General features: G+C 38.5%; 1 protein-coding gene across 6 annotated transcripts in view; it reads left to right on the forward strand.

Moving 5' to 3' along the window:
* The first annotated feature begins 8546 nt into the window (after positions 1–8546).
* LOC108365629 (uncharacterized) overlaps positions 8547–15328 on the forward strand; it is a 32391-nt gene continuing 25609 nt past the window's right edge. For 3 of the 6 annotated variants that reach the window (XM_017619716.1, XM_017619717.1, XM_017619722.1), the window contains exons 1-6: positions 8547–8642; positions 8723–9188; positions 9260–10162; positions 10216–10311; positions 10365–10466; positions 10603–10689. In XM_017619716.1, coding sequence (XP_017475205.1) covers positions 8625–8642; positions 8723–9188; positions 9260–10162; positions 10216–10311; positions 10365–10466; positions 10603–10689 — 1672 coding nt within the window. In that variant the 5' untranslated portion in view covers positions 8547–8624. The remainder of the gene's footprint in view (positions 8643–8722; positions 9189–9259; positions 10163–10215; positions 10312–10364; positions 10467–10602; positions 10690–15328) is intronic. The other 3 variants (XM_017619718.1, XM_017619720.1, XM_017619719.1) reach the window with 3 other exon arrangements.

A 15328-nucleotide genomic window follows, 5' to 3' on the forward strand; every position in this document is an offset into this window, starting at 1 on the left:
ACTAATATGAACTCGACAACATCCTCGAATATAGTCCTTCTAACTTTATTAGCTTAAAAAATGAAATTGATTAAAAGGGCATTTCAATACCTGTTCGTCCTTGTGAGCCCAAAAAATTTTAATTTTTTTAAATCCTACAGAATTTTCTCTTGCATTTCGTACCCTTTTTTATTCTACATTACACTGAATTTTTAAATAGTTTTTAGAATTTAACATATGAGGCATTTCATGTCACCGCGGCCACCTCTGTGCGCGACCTCTATGGATTTGGATGAAAGTTGAAGAGATTGAAGGTCTAGGTGACATGAATATACGTGCATCATATTTTGCCGATATGACGTAGGGTTGCCTATTTACACGGGATTTAAATTTTAGGAAAACGTCATGCATACCTTTCTTTAAAGTAATGTATCTTGGAAACCTTTTAACGCCGCTTAGTGAAACAAAATGTATTTCCTCCGTCTTATTATGGGCTTTAATTGTGCATTTATTACATTAATGTGAAATATATAAAAAACAAAACAAAAAATAAGGCACTCGGCACATTACGCGCCTAATCAAAGTAGAGTAATCGTTTCGTCATACCGAAATGAATGTATGACGACTCGACTTCTGAACACTTGCACGCCGTGCATAAGTCACCAGCTAATAAACACTTTCTACACATGTCAAATTTTCTGGCCGTTCTTTCGCAACTACGCACTTCCGCAAATATTTCTGCTCCGAAATATTGCATAAACTCTTGGGGTTTAATACAATTTGCATGAATTTTAGCACGAAATCATTCATTTTCAATTATTTTCTATTGAATTGACAAATAAATTTTATTTCCAACACAACAACAACACCCCTTATTACAATAAGAACTAAAAAGAAAAAAATTATTTATTGATTTAAAGATTCGTTAAATAAGGATATGAAGCTCCCTAACTTGATGTTATTTAAACTTTTAAACTAGCTAAAAATAAGATTAAAGTAAATGGCACGTAGTCATAGTCGAAATAAAGTCCACTGTAAAGTGAGTTGCAGTTATTTTTACAGGCATCCCATTGGAGAGGGGTTCGGGTGTACGAATTTGTTGTAACATCAGGAGTTGAATACTTGCTCTAGCTGCCAGTCTCTTAAAATGTCCTCCAATCACGTCGTAAGCAGATTTTCCAAGCGAACTTGCAACAAAGTTCAATTCTGCCATTTCCTTGAAGGGATTTTCATGATTTTAGACCTTTAGTAAAGTTAATACGATTTATTCATATTGTTTTTGTTTTTTACACACTTTTCCTCTTTCAAAAATATACAATTTCATAAAATTTCAATGTCTATTTATCATATTGCTCTAGCGTTAGACGATCTAGAGTCCAAATGCATAAGTAGCCCATTATGCCCATTTGGGTACTTAAAGTTGACATTATAGACAATGTTTTTATGTAAAAAGAAAAATTTTTAAAAATGCTACAATAAAAAAAAAATCAAAAAGAAAAATGTTTACTTAATTTTTTTTTGTTTTTTATACATTGCACATTAATGTAATTAAAGCCCATAATCAGACGGAAGAAATACATTTTGTTTCATTAAGCTGCGTTAAAAGGTTTCCAAGATACAGCACTTCAAAGAAAGGTATGCATGACGTTTTCTTAAAATTTAAATCCCGTGTAAATAGGCAACCCTACGTCATATCGGCAAAATATGCTGCACGTACATTCATGTCACCTAGACCTTCAATCTCTTCAACTTTCATCCAAATCTATAGAGGTCGCGCACAGAGGTGGCCGCGGTGACATGAAATGCCTCATATGTATCTTTGAAATTATAAAGTTCTAATAAAAAAAAATTCTAAAACTAAAAACGCAGTTTTACTATATTTGGTCCATAGTGTCGTGAGTATATTGATTGCTTGGTGTGCTTTGCATTTTTTTTGTTTCAAACTATTTCAGTCAAGTATAGCCCATTAAATTACAGGAGGATAAAGTGCAAGTTTTTTATACTTTTTCCTGGCGGTGTCACGCATTTTCTTCTATACAAAGTATGTTCGAGAATTTGTTTATATGCAAGAAAATGCCCAGCATCATTTAAAAAATTCCCAAAAACCAATGATATTTTGTAACTGCATGAAAATTGCATTTTATGCTACTTTAATTTAATGAGCTATAAAACAGCGTACCTCAAATTTTTCTAAAAATTCTGAGTAAAAAGTTTGAAATTTTGGCAAATTTTTTTGCATTTATAGGTAGACTTTTATAAATAAATTTAAATATTAAATAAGGAAAATAAATATAGACTAAACTGGTTGAAATAAGGCGTTTTTTTTTTTTTCTGCCACTAGTTTAATGAACTTTCAGCCACACAATACATATCGCACACCGTCTTCAAAAGAGTCACAACTCAAAATTTAGCATTTTTTGAGATTATGCTCTAAAAATGTACGCAGAGCTTTTATTTACCTTTCAGAAAAATCAGGAGCAAATTTTTGTTATAATTTGTTTAAAAAAAGGTAAAGTCGCCCTTGCCCATATGATTATCGTGTGCTAAGAAAAAGTTTTTCGCATTTTCTGACAAACGTATTATTTATTTTGAGTTGTGACTCTTTTGAAGACGGTGTGCGATATGTTGACTTGAGTTTTTTTTGCATCGAGCTTTTTTCGACATGCCTTAAGTTACTTTATCAGATATGTAAACGCTAAAGTATTGTTAAATGCGTATAAATTTAATTACTGTCTTTTGTTATGTTACTAATGAAATATTTTTCAACTTAAATAATAAAGTAGATTTCAAACTCATTTATTTATTATCTATTATTAATGTTCGTCCGATACCACCATGTAGTACTCGATACCAGTACTCATTTAAGAACATCGAAGGGGGTACTCGATGCTACTCAAAGTATCGCTAGAAAATACTCGATTCTACTTGTACTCAAAAGTACTCGGACGAAATATTTCAAAACGGTTTTGCATTTTTTTTTTAAATAAATAAAACTGTCTTTTATGTGTTACAAAGATATAATTTAATGCAAGAAGGCTTTTTAATATGAAAATATATGCTTATTTTTAATATATACATACATATGGGTAAATACATATTCTCGCAACCTTTATATGTTAGTTACAAAGATACAATTTAATTTAGAAATGACTAATTTAATTCAGAAATGGCTTTTTGAATATGAAAATATATGCTTATTTTTAACATAAATATCTACACTGAGGAAAAAAAATGTTAGAATTAACAAAAAACGTGCTAAATTAAAAAAAATACGTATATGAAAGAGCACCAACCAACCCAACTTGTTTTAAATTTGAGTATGTACGTTATAAAATATGTCGTGAAGTGCACAGATGCTTTAATTAAGAAGAAAAAATAGATATTTATTTTATATTCCGTCTGATGGTAATTGAACCCGGACCCTCTGGGCAGCAACCAATTGTATCAAGCGTATTTTCACTCAGCTACAGCCATACATGTAAATGTGTTTTCAAATGTTGAGTTTGAATCAGATAAACATGTACCATGTACATATACGTGTACGTGTTGTCGCCGCTGTACATGCTTTGTATACATATACCCTGCAACAATTCAGACTCACCCTCTGCTAGCCCTCAGATAGTCCCTCACAATTCCCCTGCCAATGGTTTCAACTGCCATTTTTAGCATTGGCGTGTCCGGGACTAGTCCCGTTTTGGAGATTTTTTTCGTTGGAGTAAGATTGCGTTCTGCACTTCGCAGATGCTTTTTCATAATTCCGAACCACAAAAAAAAAAATTTAATCATTTTATAACCATGTTGCTTCTGACGGCATTTGAACCCGGACCCTCCTGAAAGCTAACAAATAGTGGCAAGCATGTAAATGTGTGTTCAAATGGTCACTTTGCATCAAGGCCAGACTAAGCGATTGGGACATTTACACGGTGGTGTTCTTTAAATTTTTTTTTTATTGAATTGCAAGACAACACCACCCTGTCATTGCCAAACTGCACTTTTCGTCTATCTCTAGGCCGGTTCCTTGGGGACTGCTCGAAGGCTGACATTTTCGATGCAAGCAAATGTCCAATTCCGACCAGTCAAATTTTAACCAGTGAAGTACTAGTCCTTTACGGAAAATTGGCCGCCTTACTGCAGCAGCGTACTTTCTTAATTACATATGACAAAGCATCTGAGACGTGCAAAAGGCCATCCGTGCTGTGAAAAATGCTTCATTTTAATACGGGTGTATTTGAATTGAATATTTCCATTATACGTAGTGTATGTATATAATGGCAATATTCAATTTTGAACACTTTTCACTTGATTTAAATACGAACATTTTTAAACGGTAATCAAATAAAAAATTTTAATTTTTACAACGCGTTTTTTTCCTCAGTGTATATACGTATTTTTCCTGCGTAACGCAGGCTATTGTTGTATAAAATACCATAAAGCTTCAGCACATGGGATGCGGCGGGGTTACATACATGCTAGAAATCGAACACAATTTTACGTGTCAAACATCATATATGCAACTTGAGGCAACTTTACTAATTTGACTAGAGTTGCATAAATTTTTCGACCGAGTAAATTCTTGCACAATGCACTCGATACCCACCAAGTACTTGGCCACATGTATCGAAGTACAAAAAATACTCGGTACTTGGTAGAGGTATTCGAGTATTTACTCTTATGTACTCGTATCATCATCACTATTGTAGGACAGCTTCTCAAACTATATTGATGCAATTTTTTATGTTAAGTTGTTAGAAAATAATGAATATCTAAACCTGGGATTGTATGAACGATGTCCCGAAAATCCCGGGATCGCAAAAATCGAAAAAATTAACATCCCTAGTAGGTAGCCTTTTGCCTAGATTAGCATATAGGATCAGTTTTTTCCGTTAAGGGGCCAGGGACCGATCTATTCGAAAAAGTTATTTATGGTCCGATTTGCTTGAACTTTGGCACGTAGGTAGCTTATTGCCTGGATTAGCATTTAGGATACTTTTTCTGATATGTGGGCCAGGGACCAATCTGTTCGAAAAAATCTTAGTTATGTCCGATTTGCTTGAAATTTGGTACGTAGGTAGCCTTTTGGCTATATTAGCATACAGGATCCATTTTTCCGTTAAGTGGACCAGGGACCGACCGATCTATTCGAAAAAGTCTTATTTATGGTCCGATTTTCTTGAAATTGGATAACCGTATTATAGATATGCGTAGAATAGAATTGAGTCATTAGGGGTATTCTCTGAGTCTTGCAAAGCCCTTGCACGGTGCACGGATTGCACGGTTTGCAAAGCTGTCCCATACGAAAACCGGTTTTTACCGTGCAATCCGTGCAATCTGTGCACCATGCAAGGGCTTTGCAAGACTCAGAGAATACCCCTATTGTTTTACGGGTATTGGAGAAAAATTTTATGCAGCAAATGTTGACAATTTTTTTGTGCTGATTACGAATCGGTAAGCATAAAGTTTCCATCAGCTCAAGATTTTAAGAAAAACGAGGTCAAAATGTCAAAAAATCGCTTTTTTTGCAATATTTGATAAGCTCTAGCAAAGAAACAAAGGGTGATAGAACCTTCCACTTAGGCTTAAAGCTTGGACTTCTGACTTCAATCCCTCAAAATACCATTCCTGCACCTTGACCTATAGTCGTTTGATGAACAGCTAACAGTGATTTTTACACACTTTTTTTTCAATTGCATAATTTTCCAGTATATTTTTTTTATTGGGTGGACGATAAAAAGTAATTGTTTCCTTGCTAGAGCTTCTCAAATATTGCAAAAAACGCGATTTTTTGACACTTTCACCACGTTTTTCTCAAAATCTGGAGCTGATGGAAACTTACGGATTCGTAATCAGCACAAAAAAATCTTACCAAAAACAGCTTTAACATTTGCCGCATCAAAATCGGTGTTGCCCTGTGTTACCTACACTAATTATATAAAGAGAAGCTCCTTCTTTTTATAAGAGGTGATCTCGCGAACGGCTGTACTGTTTTTGTTTTTTGTTTTTTCATAATACATTTTTTTGTTAATTTTTTATAGAAATATAGTTCATTTTGCATTAAATGCTACCTAATTTTGAGTATGCAGTTTTGTAGTTCACTCAATTTCAGTATCATAAAGTGCAAGTTTGAAATGGCTATAAGTTACCGTTGATGTTTGAGAACTTTTTCGCTGATGATGTTGCGCATTTTCTCCGTATAACGAATGCGTGATAGTTTTTTTAAGTGGCGCTGGAGCCGAGTTATTGCCAAAAATCGTCAATTCGGAGGCACCAAGGATCAAAGTCAAATTACCCCCGTTAAATCAACCATCCGAACCATTGCGGTGCTTGCTTTACGGTGACTTAAACAGAATGTGGACCAATGATACTCACCAGTTTGGAAATTGCCACCAACTATAATATACAGATTCCAGGACGATTCACCATCGAGCCGCAAGGACTTCTTCCCGGTATAACGCTTTCGTCAGGTTATTTAAGACTGCAATAGAGGAGATATGCCTTCCGTCGACCACAAAACCAAACGTGAACGTGAATTGCTGGCGAAAACGTTAGATCAAATGTTTCAATAAAAAAAATAATTTGGGCGGGACGAAGTTCGCCGGGCTGCTAGTTTTTTTATAAACGTCTATTCCGATTTCAAAGATTGTACAAAAATTAAAAAAGTTCTGCTTATTTTCACCAAAATTTCAATCTCTAATCAGAATTTTGGTATGCAGTTTTATAGACCATTTAATTCTAGTATAATGAAGTGAAAGTTTCAAGCTGCTATAAAATCCCGTTAATTTTTGGCAATTTTTTTTGCCGGCAGTGTCCTCTATATAAAAGAAGATTGTCGAACATACTTGTGTATGGAAAAAACGCGAAACACCTTCAACCAAAAAAAACAATTAATTTTTGTGAAAAGAAATTCCAAATAATCGGCAAGGAATCGGCGAAAAAAGGCCGATGCCGATGGCGATGCTCTATTTTGTTTCGATACTAGCCGATGCCGATTAATCGGTCGGACTCGGAAATTAATAAATATATTTGCCTAGCGCAGTAATGCCGCCACTTTGGGTTTTAAATTATTCCACTTTGCAATCGAAACGGTATTAGCTTACGAGTATTTTGACTTACTATTGGGGTATTCACAACGGTGTCGTAAAGTTTAAAAGCTTAAATAAATGTTTAGTGGACTTTAAACCTCAACCAACTTTTTTGTAGCACTGTGAAAATTCATAATATGACTTGTAGACCCTTGCAAGCCCCCTATATATATTTTTAGCCTTTTAAAGTTTACGACATACAACAATACTACACTTACGACACCGTTGTGAACACCCCATGTATGTTTACTTTAGTTGCTTAGAATTTTGGACAGAGCTGTGGGCCGGTTGATGTGAAACGTCCCATTTATATACAGTGCCGAACAGAAGTATTGGCACAGTGAATTTTTCGCAATACATGCAAAGTTTTTTATTCTAATTTATTTTCGATAATTTTTTATAAAAAATATTGTTGATTCTACGCCAGAAAACATAATAATAAAATCTCTAAACTTTGTGCAAAACTTAGGAAAATTCATTAAATTTGCACACTAATTTGCAACTTTCTATTCCGATTTTTTTAGAAAAATTCTAAGTATGCAGTTTTATAGCCCATTCAAATTTAGTATAACAAAGTGCAAGTTTGAAGTCGCTAGAAAATGGCGTTGATTTTTGGTAATTTTTTTTCACGCAAGTTCTTCCATACAAAGTATATTCGGCAATTATTTTTTGTATGGAGAAAATGAGCAACACCACTAAAAAAATTGCCAAAAATCAAAGCGATTTTCTAGCAACTTTGAACGAAAAATTCACTGTGCCAATACTTCTGTTCGGCACTGTACATATATATTTTTAAATGTATATATATATATATGTATAAAGTAATAAGACTATAAGACTATTATATAAATACATACACCCTGCTTCACTTGAATAGGTACAAATTTTTTCGTCAAGATCCAAGTTTATATGTATCTGGTCTTGTTGGCATCAGAGAAGTTTCTTTTTAATCTCACTTTGAAGAATGATTAATTTCGAGGAAATGTGGTGAAAATGAAGAAAACATCCCTATTACTTTGGATTTTATTCCACTTTTTATCAAACTACCCCACGTATCCAAGACTGCAGCCGATCTGTTGGAAACAGAGATCGAAAATAACCCTCTCCACTTTGAAAGTGCCCCAAAATAACTCTTTCTATTTAAGAGAAAAAATAACCCACAACAGAGAACAGGTAATTTTATTTTTTCTAGATGTGTGATCTCGCTTGGTGGGAAAGGGTTATTTGCATATAGTTTCCGTTGCTGTTGGTCTCGGACACTTATCGCTGGGAGAGAAAAAATAAATACTACCTTCGGTCGGACTCTATTAGCAACTTCTAAATACCTTATACTTTAGTGTTTTTAGTTACTCAGTAGAACGGCCTTTTGGGGGAATTCTTCTAAAGCTGTTTTTAAATGCACAAACTAAGGTATTTTTTTAAGGTTCATATGAAATATGTTTTATTGCGACTTCAAATGCTATTTTATAAGATAAGCAGGGATGCACTTTTTAGCCCTTCTTTAGTAAGCATTTTAGAATGGCTTCACTTCAGAAGGCCTAGCTAAATTATCTTCTGTGTAGATAAATGGACATGTCCAAACAGGTACTTTTACTACAAACTAATTTAAAGTGGTTTCCTAAAAGGCAATATAAAACGCTTTACGTTAACATTTTCAATCTTAGGTTAATTATATAGACAACGTTGGTGATACTACAAACGTTATCGCGCGAGTTCTTGATGCACCAACCAATCTACCTATTTTGGTGCAAGATTCCCACCTTCAAAGCAATTCGGTTTTACCGCCTCCAGCGCACATATCGGACGTTTTGTTGGATTTGTCGAAAAAGTCCACAACAGCTGATGACTATAGTAATACTTCTATAGATGTGGCAAATCAAGATATTTTACCTCTGGATTTATCTTTGAAATCATCTAATTTAAATGAGTCTTCCAAAAATGACGCTTCTTCCGGAAATTTGGAGGCAGAAACAGAACAAGTCTTCGATAACAATGATTATGATTCATTTGGCCCAGGTTTGGACATGCCGCTTATTGACATTGAGGACAATATTAATGCATTCATGGAATTAACCAACAACCAGGAGCTTACGTCAACAACAATAAAAATCACTACTTCAGCAGTCTGTGGTGAGTTACAAAAATTCTTATGTATTAAAAAAAAAAAGAAGCATTTCTAACACTGTCTAAACATGTTTAAGATATAGCTCCCACTATCGTGCAGAACACTGACAATGCATTGCCAATATGTGATTTTGAACTCAGTGAAATTCTTAGTGACAACACACATTGCAGAAGTGATTGCAATATCGAAACCCAAATTGAAAATCAGTGCGATGCTGTAAAAGAGAATAATTTAAAGTCTGAAGTAAATAAAACTCTATCAGAACAATATCCGAACATCACCGATGTTAACGTTGTCAACGCTGAGCACAATCACTGTGAAGTCGTGAGGAATCCCTCCTCCTTTATCCAGCCTGAGGCAAATTTAACTGAGGATAACAAAACAGATTCGGATAAAGGGGCTAAGTCAGACAAAATCGCAGATAATGAACCTTCTAAATCAACAGATTGCGAAAGTTGTGAAAATAAAACCGGGGACCATCCTTCGCTGTGTGTGCATCGCGTTGATGAACTACATGGAGACTCAAGTGATAAGTGTTCTATTGATTTCCTCTTCATGGACACTGAATCTCTTCTACCAAATAAAATGGTGTTTTCCTTTGATGGCTCAGCTGCTCTTTCGGAAACAGATACACATTTACCTAGAAGCGAAGTTGACCAAACTGCAAACGACAGTAAGCGGCAAATCATCGATGACCATGATAATGCCGCTTGCGATTTGTCAACGAAAGATGATCATTCGAAGAGTATAGATTTGATAGAGGACGATCAGTGTCATCATGTTAGCGTGCACTTACCAATGCCACAGCTAACACTGATGGACAGCAGCTCCGAAGAGTTCCGTGACGAGTATGAGTTAGGATTCGAAAGCAGTCAAGAAAAGGAGGATTTAATGGGAGCAACAGAAAAACAACATTTTTGTGCAGATCAGCAATATGAACAAATCGAGGAAGTTAAATTTAGCAGAAACGATGTGACTGGTAAGTAGAAACGCGATTAATTTACTATATATAGCTTATAATACTTATAACAGAAGATGATTACAATGATTCAGGTATAGAAAAGTCTATGCTTGACAATGGATTTGAAAGCACAGAAGCAACGGCAATCCCAATGATATCATTCGAGGGTAAGAATATTTCCAATTCTGAATAAATATAATAATTAAACTTTTATCACTAGGAAACTCTGAAATTTCCAAAGCTTTGGAGGATGGGTGTAGCAATGAAAAAAATAAAGACGAAAAGCCGGAACCTACTTTTGCTGAAGAACCTCTTACAGAAAGTAAGTTGCAAATAAGTATTAATAAAAATTTTTATATTTATTTAATTGGCCGCACAATACTAACTTTATCAAAAAATGGCGAAAAGAAAGTTTTTAGTACAAGCATTTATCGATTTCTATTAAACTACTTTTACAGATGAAGGAAGAGAAGCTTCTACTTTGGACGATTCTGCTATATGCTGTAAGCAGGAAGATTCTAATGCAGACAATGAATTTGAAACAGGTGCGGACTAAGACTTCATTTTCTATGTACAAACATATCTGTGGACTTTTGACAAAACATTCTCTGTGCTTTCTGTAGGTTGGAATTTAGAGTATTTGATAATTTATTTGATAGTTTTATTTACCTTTCATTAAGATAGCATCTTGAACTACTCCTATTAATGACTAAACAAAAAAATACCATTCGTCAACTCAATGAATTACAGCTTTGAAGAGAAAATGACCTCACTCGAGAGAAGTTGTTTTGTCAAAAGTCCACAGATATGTTATTTTTCCGTTGGTTGTTATTGCTACACGTAACATCAAACAACCTGGGCTCAGTTATGTTGTGGTTGTAGCGGCTCTACTAAGCCCCGCCTATTACGGTTTGTCGCAGCAAAGTTCAGAACCAGCTGGCGAATTTCCTTGTATGTTGCCAGCAACGTTTCTCTGCCTTTGCCCCAAGTGCTGCCGGCGAACGACTTGAGAACCTTGATACGTATCTGTACTTTGTTAACAACTGCGGTTGTGTGCGCAGGCCAGGAGATCATGCTATCAAAGGTAAGCCCTAACATTTTTGGATTATTCACCGTCATAATTGGTGTGTTATCGACGTGAATGTCTTGTTGAAGTCTGGAGGAGTGTTAGGCTCCTTGCATTGAAGAAGCGAGAGAGTTTGGAAAGATAGCCATTTGCTTTTGAACAGAGGTCATCAATTCCATCCCCAGACACTAACATCGAGCTGTATTCAGCGTATGGGGAATTCCCCCCGGTGGCTATGGGAGCTTCGAAATGTAGAAGTTAAACAGTAAGGGGAGAGGACACCACCCTCTGGAACACCTTCTTTAATTCTTCTTGGGCTCAGTGATGCCACATGTTTTTGTTCTTTCAAAAAACCCTAAAATTTTAGGCTTATTCACCGTCAAAATTGGTGTGCTATCGTCGTTTTGGAGAGTGTTACGCTCCTTGCTAAAGCGAGAAAGTTCGGAGAGATAGCAGTTTGCTTTTGAACAGAGGTCATCAATTCCATTCCCAGGGAATGAGATCAGGGAAACTCCCTCAGGTGGCTAAGGAAGCTTCGAAATTTATAAGTTAAACAGTAAGGGGTAGAGGACACCACCCTGTGGAACCCCTTTTTTTAACTCTTCTTGGACATTACTGTCACATATTTTATTTGTTTCATAAAAAAACACCCTAAAATTGTTTTAAAATCTCGCTACTTTCCCTTAATAATAATAAAAATCATACTTTAAGGTATTTATTTAAGGTTCATGTCAAATATGTTTTATTGCAATCTAAAATGCATATTTAAAGTCATTTATATTTATAATCTTAAATAATATAAAATTACACATTCCCGTAAATTGCAAATAGAAAATGCGCTTCTAGAAGGCATGCAAGGAAACACTTTTTTGGGCCCTTGTGTAGGCCTCGTAGAATGGCTTCACTTAAGAAGGCCAATCTAAATTATTCTTCTTATTTGGCGCTGTAACCGCCTACGCGATTTTGGCTCAACAAAGCACGCCAGTCGTTTCTCTTCTGGGCCAACTGACGCCAATTGGAAATGTCAAATGAAGCCAAGTCCTTCTCCACTTGTCTTTCCTCTGCTACCACCAGCGGGTTCGGTGTTAATGCTGGTTCCCAAGTAAACGGAATTCTCTACTTTCTCGAAATTGTAACTGTTAACAGTGACGCGGGTGCCAAGGCGCAAATGCGCTGACTGTTTGTGTGATGACAGGAGATACTTCGTCTTGTCCGAGTTTACCACCAGACCTATTCGCTTTGCTTCCTTATCCAACTTCGAAAAGGCAGAACAGACTCAGCGGTTCTTGTTACCGATGACGTTGTTGTTGTTGTTGTTGTTATAGCGGCTACAAAAACCCCGCCCAGATCGGTTAATATCTCAGTCGTTGTCGTCAAGCTCCACTAACGGAAGACCCAGGGAGCGTGCAGCATCAATGGGGTCGGTTCACAGGGACAAAGGCGTTAGTGTTGTCGGGTTTTCCGGGCATACGAAGAGATGTTTCGAGTCGTGGGGTGTCTCTCCGCATGCCGGACACTCATTTGGCACATCTGCGTCTAATCTGTTCAGGTATGAGTTTAACCTGCTGCAGTAGCCAGAGCGAAGTTTGGCTATTGTAGTTCTGGTCTCCCGAGGCAGATGAAGCTCCTCTCGTCGATGTCCGGTGGTTGTGTGCTTAGAACGGCATTCACAGGTCTGGAGTCTACATAACTCGAGACTGACTTCCTGTAAATGCCGTTCAGGGCCTGTCGATATGCTGAAGGGTCCAGAGGCTGCTTAATGAACCTCTGTGCTTCGTCCGTCCGTTCGTAGAGATGCCTCCTGACGTGCCTGGGCGAGGGCTCTTCTGCAAGCAGTTGTCTATTTGGGTGACCACGTCTGTGGCTCCCAACCAGAAACTGCTTGCAGAGCATTTTGTTATGCTCCTTAACAGGGAGCATTTTCGCCTCGTCGTGTAGGTGGTATTCTGGCGACATCAGAAGGCATCCAGTCGCTGTCCTAAGTGCAGTGTTTTGTGTCGTCTGTAGCTTCATCCACTGCGTCCTACTAGTTCCCGGCGACCACACTGGTGCTGCGTAATTTTAAACCGGCCGGCCTATTACCTTGTATGTTGCCAGCAACGTTTCTTTGTCTTTGCCCCAAGTACTGCCGGCTAGCGACTTGAGGACCTTGTTGCGGCTCTGTACTTTGTTGACAATAGCGGTTGCGTGCGTAGAGAAGGAGAGCAGGCTGTCGAAGGTTACTCCGAGTATTTCGGGGTTATTCGCCGACGGAATTGGTGTATCATCGACGTGAATTCCCAGCAGTAGCCTGACCTCCTTCGTCCAGGTTGTGAACAAGGTCGCAGAGGATTTCGTAGGGGAGAGGGCTAGACACTTTGCAGTGAAGAAGCGAGAAAGATCGGAGAGATACCCGTTTACTTTCGAACACAGGTCATCGATTCCATTCCCAGTCGCCATGGTCGAGCAATCGCCGGCGTAAGAGACAATCGATACTCCCTCTGGTGGTTGAGGGAGCTTTGAAATGTAAAAGTTAAACAGTAGTGGGGAAGGGCACCACCCTGTGGAACCCCCTGTTTTATTTTTCTGAGTTTGCTCGATTTGTCTCTAAACATTACCGACGACGTGGCCGACCACTCAGATAATTCGCCGACCACCGTTTGAGCCTCTGTGGGAGAGAGGAGGCCTCTATATCTTCTAGTAGCGTGGAATGGCAGACGGTGTCAAACGCCTTTGACAAGTCCAACGCTACTAGAATCGTTCTCTCACAGGGACGGTTGCGGTTACGGCCACGTTTTATCTGAGTGTTTATGGCGTTAAGTGCTGTTGTTGTACTGTGCACTTTACGGAAACCATGCTGATGCTTCACTGAGGTCAGGTGGTTCGTGAAATACGGGAGGAGCAAAGCCTCTAGTGTTTTCGCTACCGGGGAAAGGAGTGTTATCGGGCGATAAGATTCTCCTTTGTTGGCTGGTTTCCCCGGCTTGAGCAGTGGGACCACTCTCCCCACCTTCCAGACGTCTAGGATGATGAGAGGGACCATTGACATAGTTATAACCTCCGTTAGGTACGCTACTCCCGCAGGACCCAAATTTTCCAGCATCAACATGCATATTCCTTCGGGACCCATGGCTTTGGAGGCTTTCGCCTTCTCGATGGCCACCTGAACTTCATCGCTAGTGAAAGCAAGGGGGCACAAGTTGTTGGGAGTTTGTGCAGCCTTCTGGTCACTCGACGCTTGGCTTTGTTCGCCGGAGGATGCAGTATGAACTGCCGGCTAAAATAGCTCGCGCATCGCTCCGGGTCCGACGAAGCATGGTCGCCGAAAGAAATTTCGACTCTGTCGTCGTGCTTCGTCGGATTGGACAGTGACCTCACGGTTGACCAAAGCTTACTCACACCAGAGGTGAAGTTACAGGTCTTCAGATGCTCTTCCCACTTCTTCCGCTTATGTACGTTCACTAGTTGCCGAATCCGAAGTTTGGACGTGGGGCCGTAATGCATCCTGCCGGTACGAAGCGAGTGGCAGCAGTAGTGACAACCCTGCGGAACTTACGTTCACCAAGGTGGACGGACGTCGGTTGGTGTGGGGAGCGCAGCGAAGGTGCTCTCAGTAAATTCCGCGAAGCCTTTCCAATCAGCTTTAGAAAAGTTGATATATGTTCGGTGCTCCGCGGAAGCAAAGTCGGTTGGTTTATCGATCGAGATGACTATGGGCAGATGGTCTGATGCCAAAGTCAGCATAGGTCGCCATGATACGCTGTTTATCAGACCAGCGCTGACTATTGTTATGTCTGGCGAGCTGCAGCAGCTGCCCATAATCCTGGTGGGTGCGTCGTCGTTCATTGTGCAGAATGGTGAATCGTCGTATCTGCTCAGCCAAGTTTGTTCCCCTTCGATCGTTTGACAATCTTGAGTGCCAAAGATCGTGGTGCGCATCAAAGTCACCTACTGCCATACGGTTTTCACCTCTTAGGNTGAATCGTCGTATCTGCTCAGCCAAGTCTGTTCCCCTTCGATCGTTTGACAGGCTTGAGTGCCAAAGATCGTGGTGCGCATTAAAGTCACCTACTACCATACGGTTTTCACCTCTGAGGAGCGCACCTATATCAGGGTGATATCCTGCCGGGCAGCAGGTG

This window comes from Rhagoletis zephyria, unplaced genomic scaffold (assembly GCF_001687245.7).
Source record: "Rhagoletis zephyria isolate East Lansing unplaced genomic scaffold, Rhagoletis_zephyria_1.1 Rzeph_scaffold_01937, whole genome shotgun sequence".
NCBI classification, from domain to species: domain Eukaryota; kingdom Metazoa; phylum Arthropoda; class Insecta; order Diptera; family Tephritidae; genus Rhagoletis; species Rhagoletis zephyria.